General features: G+C 30.7%; 2 protein-coding genes across 2 annotated transcripts; one reads left to right on the top strand and one right to left on the bottom strand.

The window, feature by feature from the left end:
* Positions 1-4,346: 4,346 nt before the first annotated feature.
* On the top strand, positions 4,347-9,120 carry LOC120083719 (uncharacterized). The gene is made up of 2 exons (XM_039039572.2): positions 4,347-4,635; positions 8,387-9,120. Exons 1-2 carry the CDS (start codon positions 4,363-4,365, stop codon positions 8,813-8,815), a joined length of 702 nt encoding a protein of 233 aa, XP_038895500.2. The 5' UTR covers positions 4,347-4,362; the 3' UTR covers positions 8,816-9,120.
* Positions 9,111-11,133, bottom strand: LOC120083726 (nuclear transport factor 2B). Its single transcript, XM_039039584.2, has 2 exons — positions 10,648-11,133; positions 9,111-9,427 (listed from the first exon to the last, which is right to left on the bottom strand). Exons 1-2 carry the CDS (start codon positions 10,942-10,944, stop codon positions 9,353-9,355), a joined length of 372 nt encoding a protein of 123 aa, XP_038895512.1. The 5' UTR covers positions 10,945-11,133; the 3' UTR covers positions 9,111-9,352.
* Between the last annotated feature and the right edge of the window lie 5,055 nt (positions 11,134-16,188).

Below are 16,188 nucleotides of genomic sequence, written 5' to 3'. Positions count from 1 at the left end.
AAGGGATAAATTATAGCCTAGTTAGTGGGTTTTAGTGATGCAAGTAACTTTAATAAATCTCCAACTCTTACCAGATACATTGACAGGCCAACTAATGTTGGATTATTTTAATTATTGAGGTTCTTTAATCTGTCATTGGAATGATTTTTAGGATTCATTTTGTATTTACTATTTTTTTTAATACAAATTTATAAAAAAAAAAAAAGTATTTAATAGTCCACAAACTCTTGATTTTGTTTCTAATAATTTGTAAGATTATTAAACTCGATTGAATTTATTAAACACCTTTTAATTTTGTGTCTAATACACTTGTAAATTTATGGATATTCATGAAATAGAAATCGAGAAAGCTCTCCCAATTAATGTTCCATACTTCCAAAATTTTCTATTAAATTTTAGGAGATTGAAACGGAGATTTCTCTCGAGGATTGAGTTCTTTGAGAAAAAAAATGTTTTTTTTTACCTAAATAAAATTAAAACAACTTCCAAAGAAATTAAAAGGTTCTCTCAACTTTCTTATATATACGCATAAAGAGTGAAATAATTGTTTTTTTTTTTTTTTTTTTGAGATAATAGAGTTAGATAATTGTTAGTTATTACATTACAAATGTGAAGATAAAATAGAAAAAAGATGAACAAATGAGATTAGAATAAAAGTCAAATCCACCGCCTGATTTAATAGCCAAATAAAAAGGTTATCAAACTTTATAAAAGCAAAATGAGAGATGATCCGATCCCTCTGTCTTTTCTTTTTCATTATTTCTTTTTCTTTTTCTTTAAACAAAAGAAGGAAAAAATAGTTTTAATTTTTAATTTTCTATCAATTTTAAGCTTAAACTCGCAATTCCATCCAATTACATTTCTTATACAAGAGTTGCCATCTTCTTCAAATATCTTAAGAAATTTTCTAAAGTTAAAAAAATATTTTACACTTCCAAAAAGATCAAAGATATTCTTACGATAAATCTTAGGTAGAAATTATTAGTGTTTTGGGTAAAAAATATGGAACTTTCAAAAATTTGAAAACTATCCTTAGACTAAAACTAAAAAAAATAAAAATAAAAATAAAAAATATTCTTATTGTTATTATATGAACAGAAACAGTTGATGTTTTCTTTCGTCTCTATCTTTTCTCTCTATCTCTTCTTCAATACTCTCTTACCTTTCTTTTTTTTTTTTTTATCAATTGTTTGACATTTATTTATCTTAGAAGAAAAAAAAAGTTGTCCTCTCCAAATAAGATATATAGACTATAACAAGAAAAAAAGATAATGGAAGTATTAAGGGATCTTGGCTTAAATGTTTGAACAATATTGTAAGTAGTTGATGAGTGTTAATAATCAAATACATCTTTTTTGTATTTGGTTATTCATCATTTTGGTAAGTTTTAAGGGGGAGATTTTAACTTTGAAATTTTATGAGGTTTTTTGTTTTAACTTTGAAATTTTATGAGGTTTTTTGTTTTAACTTTGAAGCTTTAGTTTATATTTGATTGTTAAAAAAAATTGGTGTAAGAATTGAACTAATAGAAGAAAAATGAGATTATCTATATTTGAAAAATGAGGATATCCATATAATTTATCTTAAAATTACTTCTTTTTAAAATCAAGAAAACTTCAAACAAATTTATCACTGTATTAATAATATGAGCATTTTTAATCTTTTTGAGAGATTAAGAATATCAATGCAAATTTTGAAAGTTTACAGTTATTTTACAATTAAGTATTAAGAATTTTTGTTCATATAATAAGAGTAAGGGTATTTTTAACTTTCTTTTAAGTGAAGGATGTTTTAAAAAATTTGAAAGTTCAAAGGAATTTTGAAACGAAACACTATAAATTTTCGTTTAAAACTAATGGTAAGAGTATTTTTGAACTCATTTGAAAAGTTTAATAGTATCATTGAAACTTTTGAAAGTTGAAGAGTATTTTGTACACAAAGTACAAAGTTCAAGAGCACTTTTTATAATTTAGCCTAAAACATATGCATAATATTGTATTGAGAAAAAATTAGCAAAAAACTATATTAAAGTAAGGACTTAAATATCGTTATTGATGTAAATATCGGTAACTCAAATTTATGGATATTATGAAAAGAATTATGGATATCATAAAAATTTATAAAATATTGTAAAGTTTTAAGTGAAAATTTAGAACAAACTTATTTAAGTAATAAACTATGACTTTAAGCATATAAATCAAGTATTAGAAGCCAAATATGATTAGTAATGAAATAATAGATAATAGTTAAGACCGAAAATGAATATGTCATAGATAAAGTCTTAGTTAGACAGATAGAAAGACAAATACTATAGTCAACAATAGGATCATGACCTAGGAGGTACTAGCCCAACATGAGCTAAATTTATTTGACAGTAACAATACTTCTCTCAAGTCATAGTATGTTGAAATTTTTAACATAATTGGACATGCATGAGTATCAACGTTTGGCCCTAATGATACCAATAGAAGGATATCTTGGATCAAACCATGTTTCATCTAAATAAAGATGCTTTGAAAAATAAAGATAATATAAAGGTCTTGAATCTGAGTCACTTTCATAAGGAAAAGTTAAGGATCCTTGTGTCTAGATCGATGTGTTATGTCCAAAACCATGTTCATTAGACGCAAAAAAAACCAACATGCATGAAATATATTTAATTGTTTGGAGAGGAAATTTGGGCAACAAGAAGAGGACTTGGAGGCCTAATTGGCGAATACCCAATTCACACTCAGATTATTTTCATTGCATCTCTATACTCAATCCAAATTATTGTCTTTCTCCCACTGGTCAAATCATTACAACAACAAAGCACGTAGTCACTTGAATAACTATAAAGCTATTACAATAACCATGATTACTACTGCCATAGGCATTATTGTCCATGTATATATTGACTATCCAAACTCATTACCTCCATATTTGAAAAAGTGAGTTTGCATCAACTTGAGCATCATCATCCGTAGTTCTTCTACGGATGAAAGGTTTTCCTGGTTCATCAGCTCTATAACCATGATTGGATTATCTTGAGCATCATCGAGATCTACAGCCCTAACCCACACATAAACTGGATCATTTTCTTCGTCACCTAACTCAGCCCCAACCTCAAGCAAATCTAGATAGTCGTAGTTTCCTTTACCTTGTATTCTTTAGTTTGCATATCTCTTATTTTTCAACTTCTAATTATAAAAGCTTAAAATTATGGAAAGAAGCAAAACTCACATCAATTTAAATTTGAGCTGAAATGATATAAAAATTCAATGAAAAATTTTGAATGAATTTAACATATAGATTCTTCTATTTCTTTGAAATGAAAATTTGCATGGTAAAAAAAGAAGCAAAATTCACATCAATTCTAGTTTTAGGTGAAATGAAGTGAAAATTCAATAAAAAAAAAAAAAAAAAAGTTTCAATGAGAATAAACACACAAAATGTAGGGTTTTTTCTTTTCAAAATTTATTTTTTGGAAATGAAAGTTTTAGATAATAAAAGAAACAAATTTAAATAAATTCAAAAAGTTTAATTCAAAATATAGTTTTTTTTCGTGGTGTTTTTTTCAAATTCAATCTTAAAAATAAAAATTTTGGATTGAAGGTAAGGTTGGAAAAAAAGTGAATTTGAAATTTAGATCTCATTTGATAACTATTTCGTTTTTTGTTTTTAGTTTTTGAAAATTAAGTCTATTATGGGCAACTGGCGTAATGTTCATACTATCAACCTCGTAGTTTGAGGATCAATTCCCCCACCCCACACTTTAATTACAATACCTCTTCAAAAAAAAAAATTAAGTCTATTTTCTCTTCATTTTTTACAATGATTTAAAAGAAAATAAGTTTGAAGGTAGAAATATTGTCTATTTTCAAAAATAAAAATAAAAAAATCAAATGATTACTAAATAGAGCCTTAGAGGTTGAAATAATTGAATAATGAAAGAAAAACGACATATTGCGAAATCGGGCGACGAATCCATTATATTTTAACAGTATTTCCACATTTTTGTAATAATGTCAACTATATATCCATTAAATGATATATCGCCAATATATATAGACGATACTGGTGATATGTTGTGGATATTAAAAAAAAATTATCCCTTTATATCTATATTGGTATCATGAATTTAATGATATATTAACCAAAATATCAAGAATTATTTAACCATTCAAGTGAAAATTTAAGAATTCTAACAAAATTATTAAAAAATTAATGTGTAAGCATACTCATTTTTATGCACAACTTTATTTTATCGAAATGAGTAAGTTTGATGAAAATTTACCCTACTTTATGCACAACTTTATTTAGCAAAAGAATTAAATAGATGAACAAATTGCTTAAACAATTGTTCGAAAAGGGACAGAAAGAATGACAGTACACCATTCAAAAGACAACACGTGTCAAATATTAATTGGAGGCTGTTCCTCAAGAAAAGTGATATCATTCGATTGCCGGAGGAAGAAAGTTGAAAGGGAAAAAGGGCAAAAAAAGAAAGGGATGGCGGAGGCGACGGAGGAGATGGAGCTCATCAGCCTTGCGATTCGAAGACTGATGGAGGAGGACGACAACAGAACCGCCTCTCACCGGAGCTCCGGCGCCGACGCCCACGATCTGCAACTTCTTTCCCGATTACTCTCTCAGGTTAGATTAATACGTTAATCAAATTCATACGTAGATATCGACTTAAGCTTTTAGATTAATCGGTGATTTAAGAGTTTGCTTTCGGAAGAATGCACAAAATTACTTCATTATTAATTTTGAATTTTAAAGTATCTTTCGATTTGTTTTATTTACTATTAAGATTCAAATGTTTTGTGATTTTCAAAAAAAGAAAGAAAAGGGGAGAGTAGAACTCTGGAGAGTTCCAGTTTATTGTTTTCGATTATTCTTCAAGGTTTTCAATAATCTCTATGATTACGAAAATGAAGATATTTCTGGGGAGAAAAAACTATGTATATATATAAAAAAGGAACACTTTTGTTATATTTCATCCGTTTTTCTATGATATAAAAAAATAATGTTGATTCAACTGCTAAACCCATATGAAAAATGTCAATATGTCTGCCAATTTAAAATTTTAGTAAATATAATATGTTTTAAATTTGAAATTTGAAATCTTAAAATGTAAAATTATATTAGAAAAATGTATTAGAACATTAAGGCTTGGATTTAGACCCCATTTAGTAATTATTTAGATTTTTGTTTTTGTTTTTTAAAATCTAACCTATAGATACTACTTCTACCTCTAAATTTCTTCTTTTGTCATATACTTTTTACCAATAGTTTAAAAGATCGAGTTAAATTTTGAAAATTAAAAACAAAAAGTAGTTTTTAAAAACTTATTTTTATTTTTGGAATTTGAATAAGAATTCAACTATTGTACTTAAAAAATATGAAAATCATTGTAAAAAAAATGATGAGGAAATAAACTTTATTTTTAAAATCAAAAAACAAAAAACAAAATAGTTGTCAAAAGGGGTTTTAGTTTTTTAGTTTTTTTTTTTTAAATTAAGCCTATAGACACTATTTCTCACCTTCAAATTTTTTCCTTTGTTATCTACTCTTTTAGCAATGATTTAAAAAACCAAGTAAAAATTTAAAATTTTAAAAATATAGTTTTTAAAAACTTGTTTTTCTTTTTTGGAATTTGGCTAAGAATTCAACAATCGAACTTTAGAAAGATGGAAATCCTGGTAAGAAATGAAGAAAAAATAGACTTAATTTTCAAAAATTAAAAACATAAAACGTAAAACGAAATGATTATCACATGGAGCGTAAATAATTTGTTAGGTTATAAACTCAACTTGGTTTGGTTAAGTTCAAATATGTTAATAAAGTTACAAACTTATCTTTTTTTTTTTTTTGGTTAAATTAAAATACGTTTGTAATGTTATAAACTCAACTTGTTTTGGTTATATTAAAATATAATTATAATGTTATACACTCAACTTGGTTTAGTTAATATGAAACGTGAAATCTTGAAATTTTTTTCTCGTTTTATTTTTTTCTTTAAAAAAATAACCAACTTAAGTAACTATTTTAGAAAATAGTCAAATTTCTCACCGATTGTTTTTGTGATCAATTCCACAATTTGAATTTAACAAGAAAACTAGAAAGTAATAATTACCTATAAAATTATTTATATATATGATCTAAATTTAATATTAAATTTTCAGGTAAAATATTTGTATTTATGGTTCTTCAAAAAAATGTTAAATTCAAACTTATTTATTATCTTAATTATTAAAATTATTATAGTAAATTAAAAAAAAAAATTGATAGAAGCAAATATGGAGAATGCATTTTCTATCCTTGTAGCTTGAAAAAAAAAATTCTCAATCCTATTTTAAGTTATGTGAAATTTTTCCTCCCCGAGGTCCCACGAGGCCTTATTCTTGAATGGACATCTCCGGAGGGAATGGAGAAATTTTTTTTCCCATAAGCTACTCGTTCTCCATACCATTACATATATATATATATGAATTATGATAATTAAATAACTTCTAATGACATTTAATTTTGTTTCATTTAAAAGATTTAAGACTTTTTATGAAAAATTAACGAAAGATTGTCCGAAATAGTCCTCAAAATGTTTCTTCTTTCTACAACTAGCTCAATCTTTTGAATAATTCAAATGGTTTTTTTTTTTTGGTACTTCTTGGCCAAGATTGAGCACAGATATCTAAGAAAAAAACTAATTTTTTTATTTTCTGTCCAATATATTGATTCTTTTGTCTTTTTCTGATGGAATCTTGGACACTATGAACATCAAGATTCACTGTAATCACCCAACATCTATTTGAAAAATTATTTGAATAACTAGTAAATCCATTTGAAAATTCAAAAAAAAAAAAGTTCTGGATACATGATATTTAGAAAAATTATGTAAAATCTCATAGTTAATCTTGGGTGAAATCTCACTGAAAAATCCAAAAGTATTAATAGTTTAGATATAAAATGAAAAAAATAATCTTTTAACCTTATCTTGGTGGTCAATCTCAATCGAGAAGCACCGGAAAAATCTATTTCCACAAGCTTTTCCAAAATATGCTAAAGTTAGTTATGAAAGATAGAAACTTTTTAAAAATTATTTATGATAATTTCTCAAAATTAATCCATTCACAATAGATATTTAACTTTCAACATAATTTAACTGATTCTCGATCTCTTCCCTACAAATTTTTCACAAGGATTCTCTGCCCAAATCCTTGCAAAAATCAGATTGAAATGGTTTTTTTTTTTTAAATGGAGAGAATTGAATAAGAGTTAAGTATGGAGACCGAAAAACTTTCTTGTTTTCCACCCCACCCATAAACATCTAAAAAAAAAAAAAAAACATCATTTTCAAAACTTTTTTTTTCTTTTCGAAAAAAAAATGTAGACATGACGCCATGAATTTTGGGAGAAAACAAACCTAAATTTCAAAATAGAGGATTGAAAATGAAGTCATCATCCTACCGAAATTTTCTTTCCTTTTCTTCTCTACCATGGTACCAAACTCTAGGCACATGCCCTCAAGATACTATTTTTAAGGCCAATAAGATATCATTTTCCAAATCTCAATAACATAATTAAGAATAAATTTGAAATATATTTTCATATGTTTAATTTAAAAAAAAATTAAAGTATTTAACCACTAAAAATAGTTTTTAAAAAATATTTTCAACAATTTGTCAAAATATTTAAATAAAAATAATTTTTTTTTAAAAAAAAACTTTTTTCTCAATTATTCTTACACGTTCTAAATAGGTTTTGAAATTGATGTATATAATATTTTTTAAAGTTTAGACTTCCAGTTATTGATGGAATCAACCTTGAACTACCAATGCCTACCTAAACAATCATTTACCGAGATCACCACCAAAAGGTAAGTGGACTTTTAATCAAAACTGATAATCATTTCTTTGGTACATTTAGGCATTTGTCTATAATGCTCATTTAACCTAATTTTTTCAAAGAACTTATATGTTGAATCAATAGGCGGGGAAAAACATGAAAATATGATCAACATTTGTTGAGTAGTTTTAAAAAACTAAACCTACAAATACCCATTTCTCCTTTGAATTTCTTACTTTGTAATGAAGTTTTCAATAATCAAGCTAATTTTTTGAGAGAAGATCAATTCTTTTACTTAAAAAAGATGCAAACCATGATAAAAAATTGAAAGATAGACTTAATTTTCAAAAACCAAATGGATACTAAACCAGACCTAAATTAGAAGAGGTTCGATTTTTCTCTCTACAAAGCAAGAGAACCAAAGAAATAGGGGGACAGTATTAAAAGTTTATTCTAATCTTCTAGTTTGCGCAGCCAAATGGTCAAAACTCTTTCATTTTCTAATTGGGGAACAAGTAATTTAGTCCTTGTAATTGGCCTTTACTGCCATTAACAGGTGGAATCAACAAGAGAAGAACAGAGGCTTAACCACTCCCAAATCTCAGCTCAGCAAAAGGATGAGAAAATAATTGAGACAGAATTAGAGCCTCAAAGTGAAAATGTGGAAAGAAGTGGAAGAAACAGAGTGAAAATAGAAAAAGTGATAGTGAAAGAGCTAAAAGAAGTGAAGAGGCAGAATTTCATAACTCACTGCCTTGTTTCAGCAATGATTATCCTCACTGTTGCTTGGCAAGTCTCTGAAGTGTCTTTCATTTTGAAACTCAGAAATGGCTTGAGCAATCCATTCAAATCCCTGGGTACAATTCTGAAAAGGAAGACAACTTCAGCAATACAACATCAGATTGAAGCTACTGAATTGCCTCATCTTAATATGCCTGCCCTACCTCATGTGAACTTACCAGAGTTTGACTTGGATGGAAGATAAATACCTGATTCATTGCCACCAATCAAACATAGCTTCATCAAGATCACCCAAGTTGTTCCATTGGATGTGCAGCTCTTTCATTTAATTTTCTAGGCACAACCAAACATTTCAACAACTTTGTATCTATGTATTAGTTGTCTAAAGGAAAAGATGAAATTGAAACCCTGTATTTTTTGGGCCTAGAGTGCCGGTACTGCTTTCATTTTGGACATTCATATTTCAATTTCCATGATGTAGAAGTTTAAAGCTGTGATTTTCGTTTCGACCGGTATAATAGCATATAGTACACTTGCAATTTGATAGAATGCAGGGAGTAGTATTGAGCAAATCACTTGAATTTGAAGAAAGTATCTATTTCATCAATTCTCAATGACAACCAAGAAAATCGACTTTGCATAGGCACACATTGAAGCATAAGCACGATAAAATATAATCCAAGTTTCAATTTAAAATGACTAAAAAACTGAACGGTGATAAACAAACTGGTGGAATGACCTGACATTTCAGGCCTCCCAATACCATGGATTACTCTCAACTTCAGGCATAGTTCAATCGGAAAATGTCGTTCTGCACAAAGAAGCTTCCCTGTGGGGTTGGCATCAAATGGAACATCTGAAAGCACGTAGAAAATACATTTTGGTTAAAAAAAATTTAACTGCAAGAAACGTGGTTACAGTTGTACAACCGAAAAAATACTCTTAAGTAAAGTAGCCCTAAGCAACTAGTATTAGTATACAAGTCAAAATTCTAAGAAAACATAGATCCACGGCTAACAAAAACAAAGAAAATTGTCCATAAAGCAATTCAATTTTCAAATTTCGCCATCATAAGTATATACTGTTGTAACAAATTCTCAATTCTTCCAAGAATATCTTAACGTAATTGAAATTGTTTCATGATAATACAAAGTACAAACAAGAAAAGTAATGCCAATGTATCACATTCTCAAAGGCTATTAACATTCAGAAAAGTGATTTGTACACCATTATACATAATACATATTCACTAATATGGTTATTCATAGAATATAAAATATAAAATAGGATTTTAACAACAGTCATGACTCATCATTCTAAAATAAATTCCAGTCCATATGGAATTTGAAAATGATTTGAACTAGAAGTTAATGACGAACATACAACAACGAAACAAATTCATTATTTTTGCACGCCCACAAAAATGATATATTTAAAGTACCAAGTTCTCAATGACAAAAATTCGTCAGTCACCTCCAAAATTCATTATTCAAATGAGGAGAAAGCTTCTCAGTCACCTCAGAAATCCCCGTAAAGAAAAAGCAATCATGAACTCATAATAAGTTATCAGTTTAGCATCAACTTTTCGAGTTAAATAATCAAGCACCTTTCCTTTTATTTTCTCATTCACACTAAGCCGATGCTGGTAAATCAGAAAGATGACCAAAAAAAATTTGTTCCATAACATTTCTTGGAAAAAAAACACAAATCGTCTCAGATATGTTGAAGCAACCACATCACGATCTCAAGCTTGATCTACAGTCTCGCTTTCTCAAAACAATACAAATAATTCCGACGAAAACCCCTAGATCTAAAAGAAAAAAGACAACACAAACTACACAAAGCCTAACATTATTGAAAGTGCACAAACGCATAAATTAGAGAATCAAAACGCGAATTCAATCAAGTCAGTCCAACTCTATAGCAAGGATCGATCAGCTACCTCCAAAAGAACACTAGATCCAGCAAAGATCAATCCATAAATCCAACATCAATAACCACGAGGATACTCGCATACCGAATCAAATCGAGCAACACCTTCGTTTTTTTAAAAAAAAAAAAAAAAAAACGCATTACCTGACTGAATTTGAGAGCATGTTGTTCTCCAGCGAGTTGAAGACTGCCGCTGACGAAGACAAGCATGCCACCAGCAGGACCGGAAGGCTGGCAATCAACGGTGGTAATGTTGTGCTTGCACTGCTGGAAGGGGAGACCAGAGAGCTTGGCTACGATACTAGGTGAGCCTTGGATCTTCTGACCTTCAAACGTCAACATGGAATTGTCCTGGTAGAGATTCGCAAGATTGGCTCGATTGGTGTCGAAGGTGGAGTAATAATGATCGACGAAAGCCTTAGCCACCGCGTCGGGATCCATTCCGATAACTTTCAAATCCGCCGGTGGGAAAGAGCTAACAGAGACCCACTTTTCTTCCGCCCTGCTTGGAAACGACGCCGGGTTTTTTAGAGAAACAAATGGAGACGACAGCGTTAGCCGAGGGTTCGAGAAGGAGAGGGTTAATTCGGAATTTATAGTGTCAACAAATATCGAGGGCTAGAATCGTCCGATTTGGGGATTTTTATTATTAATAAATAAATTATTATTATTATTATTATTACTTTTTTTTGGTGTTTTGAAAAGTAATTCGCGTAACTCTAACGCCACCACTTTTGCTTCATTGGCAAAATCCTTACGAATATTACAAATATTTGAACTTTCTTCGCTTTTCAAACCTAAGAATTTATTTGAGAATCTAGATTAATAATTGTTCTAAAAATAAATATTAAAATAAATTAAACATGATATACATAAATATATAAAATAAAGTAAATAAAATAATTAATTATAGATTTCTCCTCTTCCTCCAAACTTTTTGGAATTTGCGCAATGTGTATTTTTCAAAACCCACGAAATACCACTATTTATAGGCAATGACAAGTAAAAGATGGATTACTTGGACACTATCAAAGAGTATTTACAATACACATGGACAACAATTTGTAAAAATGGAGACATGACACATGGTCAATGAACACTAAGCACGAACATCTAATAAGCATCTATTTTCTATAATATTTATAATACTCCTCCTTAGATGTCCATTATATATACATATGAAATATGACTAGTTAAAATTTTACTATGATTGTGAAAAAAATCCTAGTGAAGGAAAAACATACCTATTTCATATAATCTAATACTCTTAAAAAGAATACAATATATTTACTACCCCTCATGGAAACATCATTTGAGATCTCTGAGTCACTACATTCCAATATTGTGCATCAATTTTTCAAAGGTTGCTATAGGTAATGACTTTGTAAATAAGTCTGCAAAGCTATCCTTTGAACAAATTTGTTATATAATGATGTCACTATTTTCTTCAAGATCATGAGTGTAAAAAAGTTTTGGTGAAATGTGTTTTGTTCTATCTCCTTTAATATATCCTCCTTTAATTTGGGATATATATGTTGTGTTGTCTTCGTATAATATTGTTGGAAAATTTTTACTACAAGACAAACCACATGTTCCACGAATGTGCTGAGTCATTGATCTTAGTCATAGACATTCTCGGCTAGCCTCGTGAATTGCAAGAATTTTAGCATGATTTGAGGAAATAGTTGTTATGGTCTATTTCACCGATCGCCATGATATAGTAGTTCCTCTACATGTGAATAGATAACATGTTTAAGATCTAGTTTTGTGTGGATTAGATAAATATTCAGAATCTGCATAACCAACCAGATCAAAATTTGATTTATTTGAATAAAAAAAACTTATATCAATCATTCCCCAGAGATAATGGTGTATACGCTTAATTTCGTTTCAATGTCTTTTAGTTGGAGAAGAACTATATCTTGCTAATAAATTTACTGAAAATGCAATATCTTGTTTTATATTATTAGCAAGATACATAAGTGTACCAATTGCACTAAGATATGGTACTTCAAGATCAATAAGTTCTTCATTATCTTCTCAAGGTCGAAATATTTCATTCTTTACATCTAGTGAACGAACTTCTATTGGAATATTCAATGGATGTGCTTTGACCAAATAAAATATTTTCAACATTTTTCCTATATAAGTTTACTGATGAACATATATATCATCTGTTAAATGCTCAATTTGCAAGCCAAAGCAAATTTTAAAATCTCATTACTATCTTTAGGTATTTCATTTTCCTCACTAGTCATGTCAATGATTTCTTTATTAGTATTTACATCCTCAACCAAGACTTTTTTACTATTAATTATTTTTCTTTTCTGGTGATTTTTATCTTTGGAACCCACTGATCTACCAAGCTTCTGGCGTGTTCCAGACTCATTGGTAACAACTTATTATGTTGGGATATCAATTTTTTATGGAACATTTGTAGCTGGTATATGTGATTTAGTTACTTTCTTTGAATCTATAAATGCATATGGTAACTGATTTGCTATATTTTGCAAATGAATTATCTTCTGAACTTTTCGCGCTCGTCCAGTAACCTCGAACGCTCGATCTACACAACCGCAACATAACACGAATTTTTCGCACTCGTCCTCAACGATCGCCTCAGCCACAAACTCCTCAGCAACACCACCAACAAGGCTACCTTGGTATTCTCGGTGTGAGAATCCAAAAGGTGGGCTCTACTCAGACTTAGTATGAGGCAAACGAAGGAGGATATACCGATCGTGTACACGACTGGCCAAGTGGGAGATGGCGAAGACCTATCGTATAGGTCGATGCCCAATCGTTTAGATAAAGCTAAGCGATCATCTAGAAAAAGCTATGTGATCGTTTAGCTCGGTCTATCGTCTATAGACACTACACGATCGTTTACTTTAGACAAGCGATCGTCTAGCAAAATTATGCGATCGTTTAGTAAATATTGTACGATCATTTAACTCGTCACTGCACGATCGTTTAGCTCGCCCAACCTGTCGTTTAGTAAATCTGTATTTAATTGACGACTCCGTGAGATTATTTTGTGCGAGAGAGAAATCTCAAAAAACTCTTTATGAAAACTTTTTCAACAATTTGTAAATCTTGCTAAAATTAGGAAAACCATTTTCCTTTTATCTCACGATTACCATGAATCCAATAACCACTCACTCAATTGGTTATTAAAAAAAAAAAAGAATTAATTATCCAATAATTAATATTATTATAAATATAAATGATAACCAACTTATCATACTATATTTATAACCTATAGTTTTAATATTTCATATCATGAAATATATAAACCATAGTTCTTTTTTTATTCCATGGTACTTAATGTAAATCTCATTTACATCAATCCTCCACTAGATGTATCTCATACATCATACCGATTATATCATTTCTGCCCGTTATCATGGTGCTAAGTTCTTAAACAATGTTGGCTTGCGTTGATAAAATGTGTTAGATTGCGTCCAAAAAAGCATTAAGTTTATTACATTATGGTCGCATGCATTCATCGCATAGGAGCAGTTGATTTTTGTATTTTTATGCAGAATATGCGTGGCGGAAATTATGATCATAGGAAATCATTGGTCGAGCGCAGCATTACCGCAAGGCTTTGCGGTGATTGTGTTCACAAACATTTGTTTAAGAAGGATTGTCGCAACTTGGTGGGCGCATCTGGGTGAAAGGAATAATTAATCAAAATGGGACATAAAGCTGATGACGGTCGAATCCGAATTAAGTTGACAGCCGCTAACGATAACAAGTACATTCAGCTTTTTAGTGACAAATATTCGACGCATCAGTCAGGGAATTAAAGCCATCTCATCTGAGCAATCATAAGAGAGAAGTCGCCTTCACCCTGAAGCTCTATAAATACCAAAGGCATCCTTCAGAAAAGGGGTTCACGAGTTCAGAAATTTATAAGTTCGGATCAGTTAGCTCAGCACGTCTTTGTCCATAGTTTTTCCTTTTTATTTTAAGGCGGAGCAAGAGAAGAGTAAAGACGCTGAAGATCACTTAGGGCAACTCGAGAGAGAACCTTGAGGCATAGAAGAGGAGAGAGGGCCAACTCTCGCAAGAGCGAGATTATCTTTTGAACACGAGTATAAAGACAGTGTAAAAGCCTGGGAAGCAAGAGATTGCTACTAGGCTCTTTATTCTATCCTTACATTGTTATTTTGTACTTCATCTTTATATTTATACAATGGAAGTTCTTATTCTACATCCGTTCACTCTCTTAGTACGCATGAGTAGCTAAAATAGTCGAATGAATTGAGAAGAACTAAGCTAACATGACCTAGGAAGTTCATTGCTTGCGATTATCTTGTGTTATACTGTGCCAAACATCCCTTTAGAGCTACTCGAGAGAGAGTCTAAAGAAAGAACCTAATGACTCGAGAGAGCTAAGTTAGAATCTAGACTCGAGAAAGTGAGATTAGATCAGCATAAGTAAGAGACAGGAACTTACAGATAAGCTCTGTTTGTCAACACTGCATCGCATGCACTCTAGAGATAAGTATGATATTATGTAGTCACATATTTGTGTGGATATCATTTTGTCATCGCATAAATAAGAATAGAGGCTTATGTGTAGGCCTTGTAGACTTATCACTTATATCGCATGTGTTCTAGTATTAGAAACCGTAGCATTCACACCGAGAGGTGGTTTACTATTGTATGTGTGTTGCATGATCGCATAGCATGAACGCATTCTAGGAAGTGTTAGCCAAAACCCTTCTCAACCCATTCACCTTATACTCATCGTATCTTCCGTTTATTCAATTCTTTTCAAACTCTGCCACATTTGTTTATTTTTCATTACCGTAAACATCAACCTCAACAACTATTGATTTATTTGGTTATTGCAAAATTTTCCTAAAAATTACCACTGCAATCTATTTTCCCAAGTCCTTGAGTTCGACCCTAGACTTACCAAGAAACTCAGTGGGATTTACACTTGGATTCCGCGAAGAAAACTTGAGTGCTCAACACAACTCCATCAACGCATTCCATCCATAATTCCACACCATAAAATAACGCATCATATATAAGTAAAATACCTCTTGTCAATTTGAACATTTCAAATCAACACCAAGAACTGATCCTCAACTGAATCCATTGAGCTACCAAGGGGACCTCATGGACCTGTAGCTAGCTCGAAGCTTCAACGGTACATGAATAACTGACTAAACTCTTTAGTCACGAGATCCACCATTCGTTAACTACCAGGCACTCTATTAAAGACCGACAGCTGAACTCTCCTTACCACAAATATATTATGTGTCCATCTTAACCAATCAGCAGTGCAACAACTCATCACAAATCGCTCGTTAGTATAGTTGGGCCAATAACCGTTATGCCCCTGTAGTTACATCTGTCTCCTTAAGTACCACTAATCTCTCTAATGAACATAAGTCATAGTCCTACTATGACCGAGTCTTCTCTCCCAAAGAGAAACTATGGCCATTATGTTCAAGCCCCAGAATTAGCCTTTAAAGGAGAAATCTCTCTACTTATCCCTACTTCGGGAAAGGAGTGAATTCTATCTTGTGGATTGAATTCCCAGCTCCAAGATCAGACAAGTCCCCAAAAAGGTAGGCATGTTGAGTTGGCAATCTGGCTACTCTCACACATACTAATCAAAGGACCGCCCTTAAAGGCAATGGTTCCAAAACACTCAAGATTGAG

This window comes from Benincasa hispida, chromosome 1 (genome assembly GCF_027475165.1).
Source record: "Benincasa hispida cultivar pf3 chromosome 1, pf3_genome.v1.1, whole genome shotgun sequence".
NCBI lineage: Eukaryota > Viridiplantae > Streptophyta > Magnoliopsida > Cucurbitales > Cucurbitaceae > Benincasa > Benincasa hispida.
The sequence above is the reverse complement of the archived record's forward strand: the minus strand, read 5'-3'. Positions and strand labels throughout refer to the sequence as shown.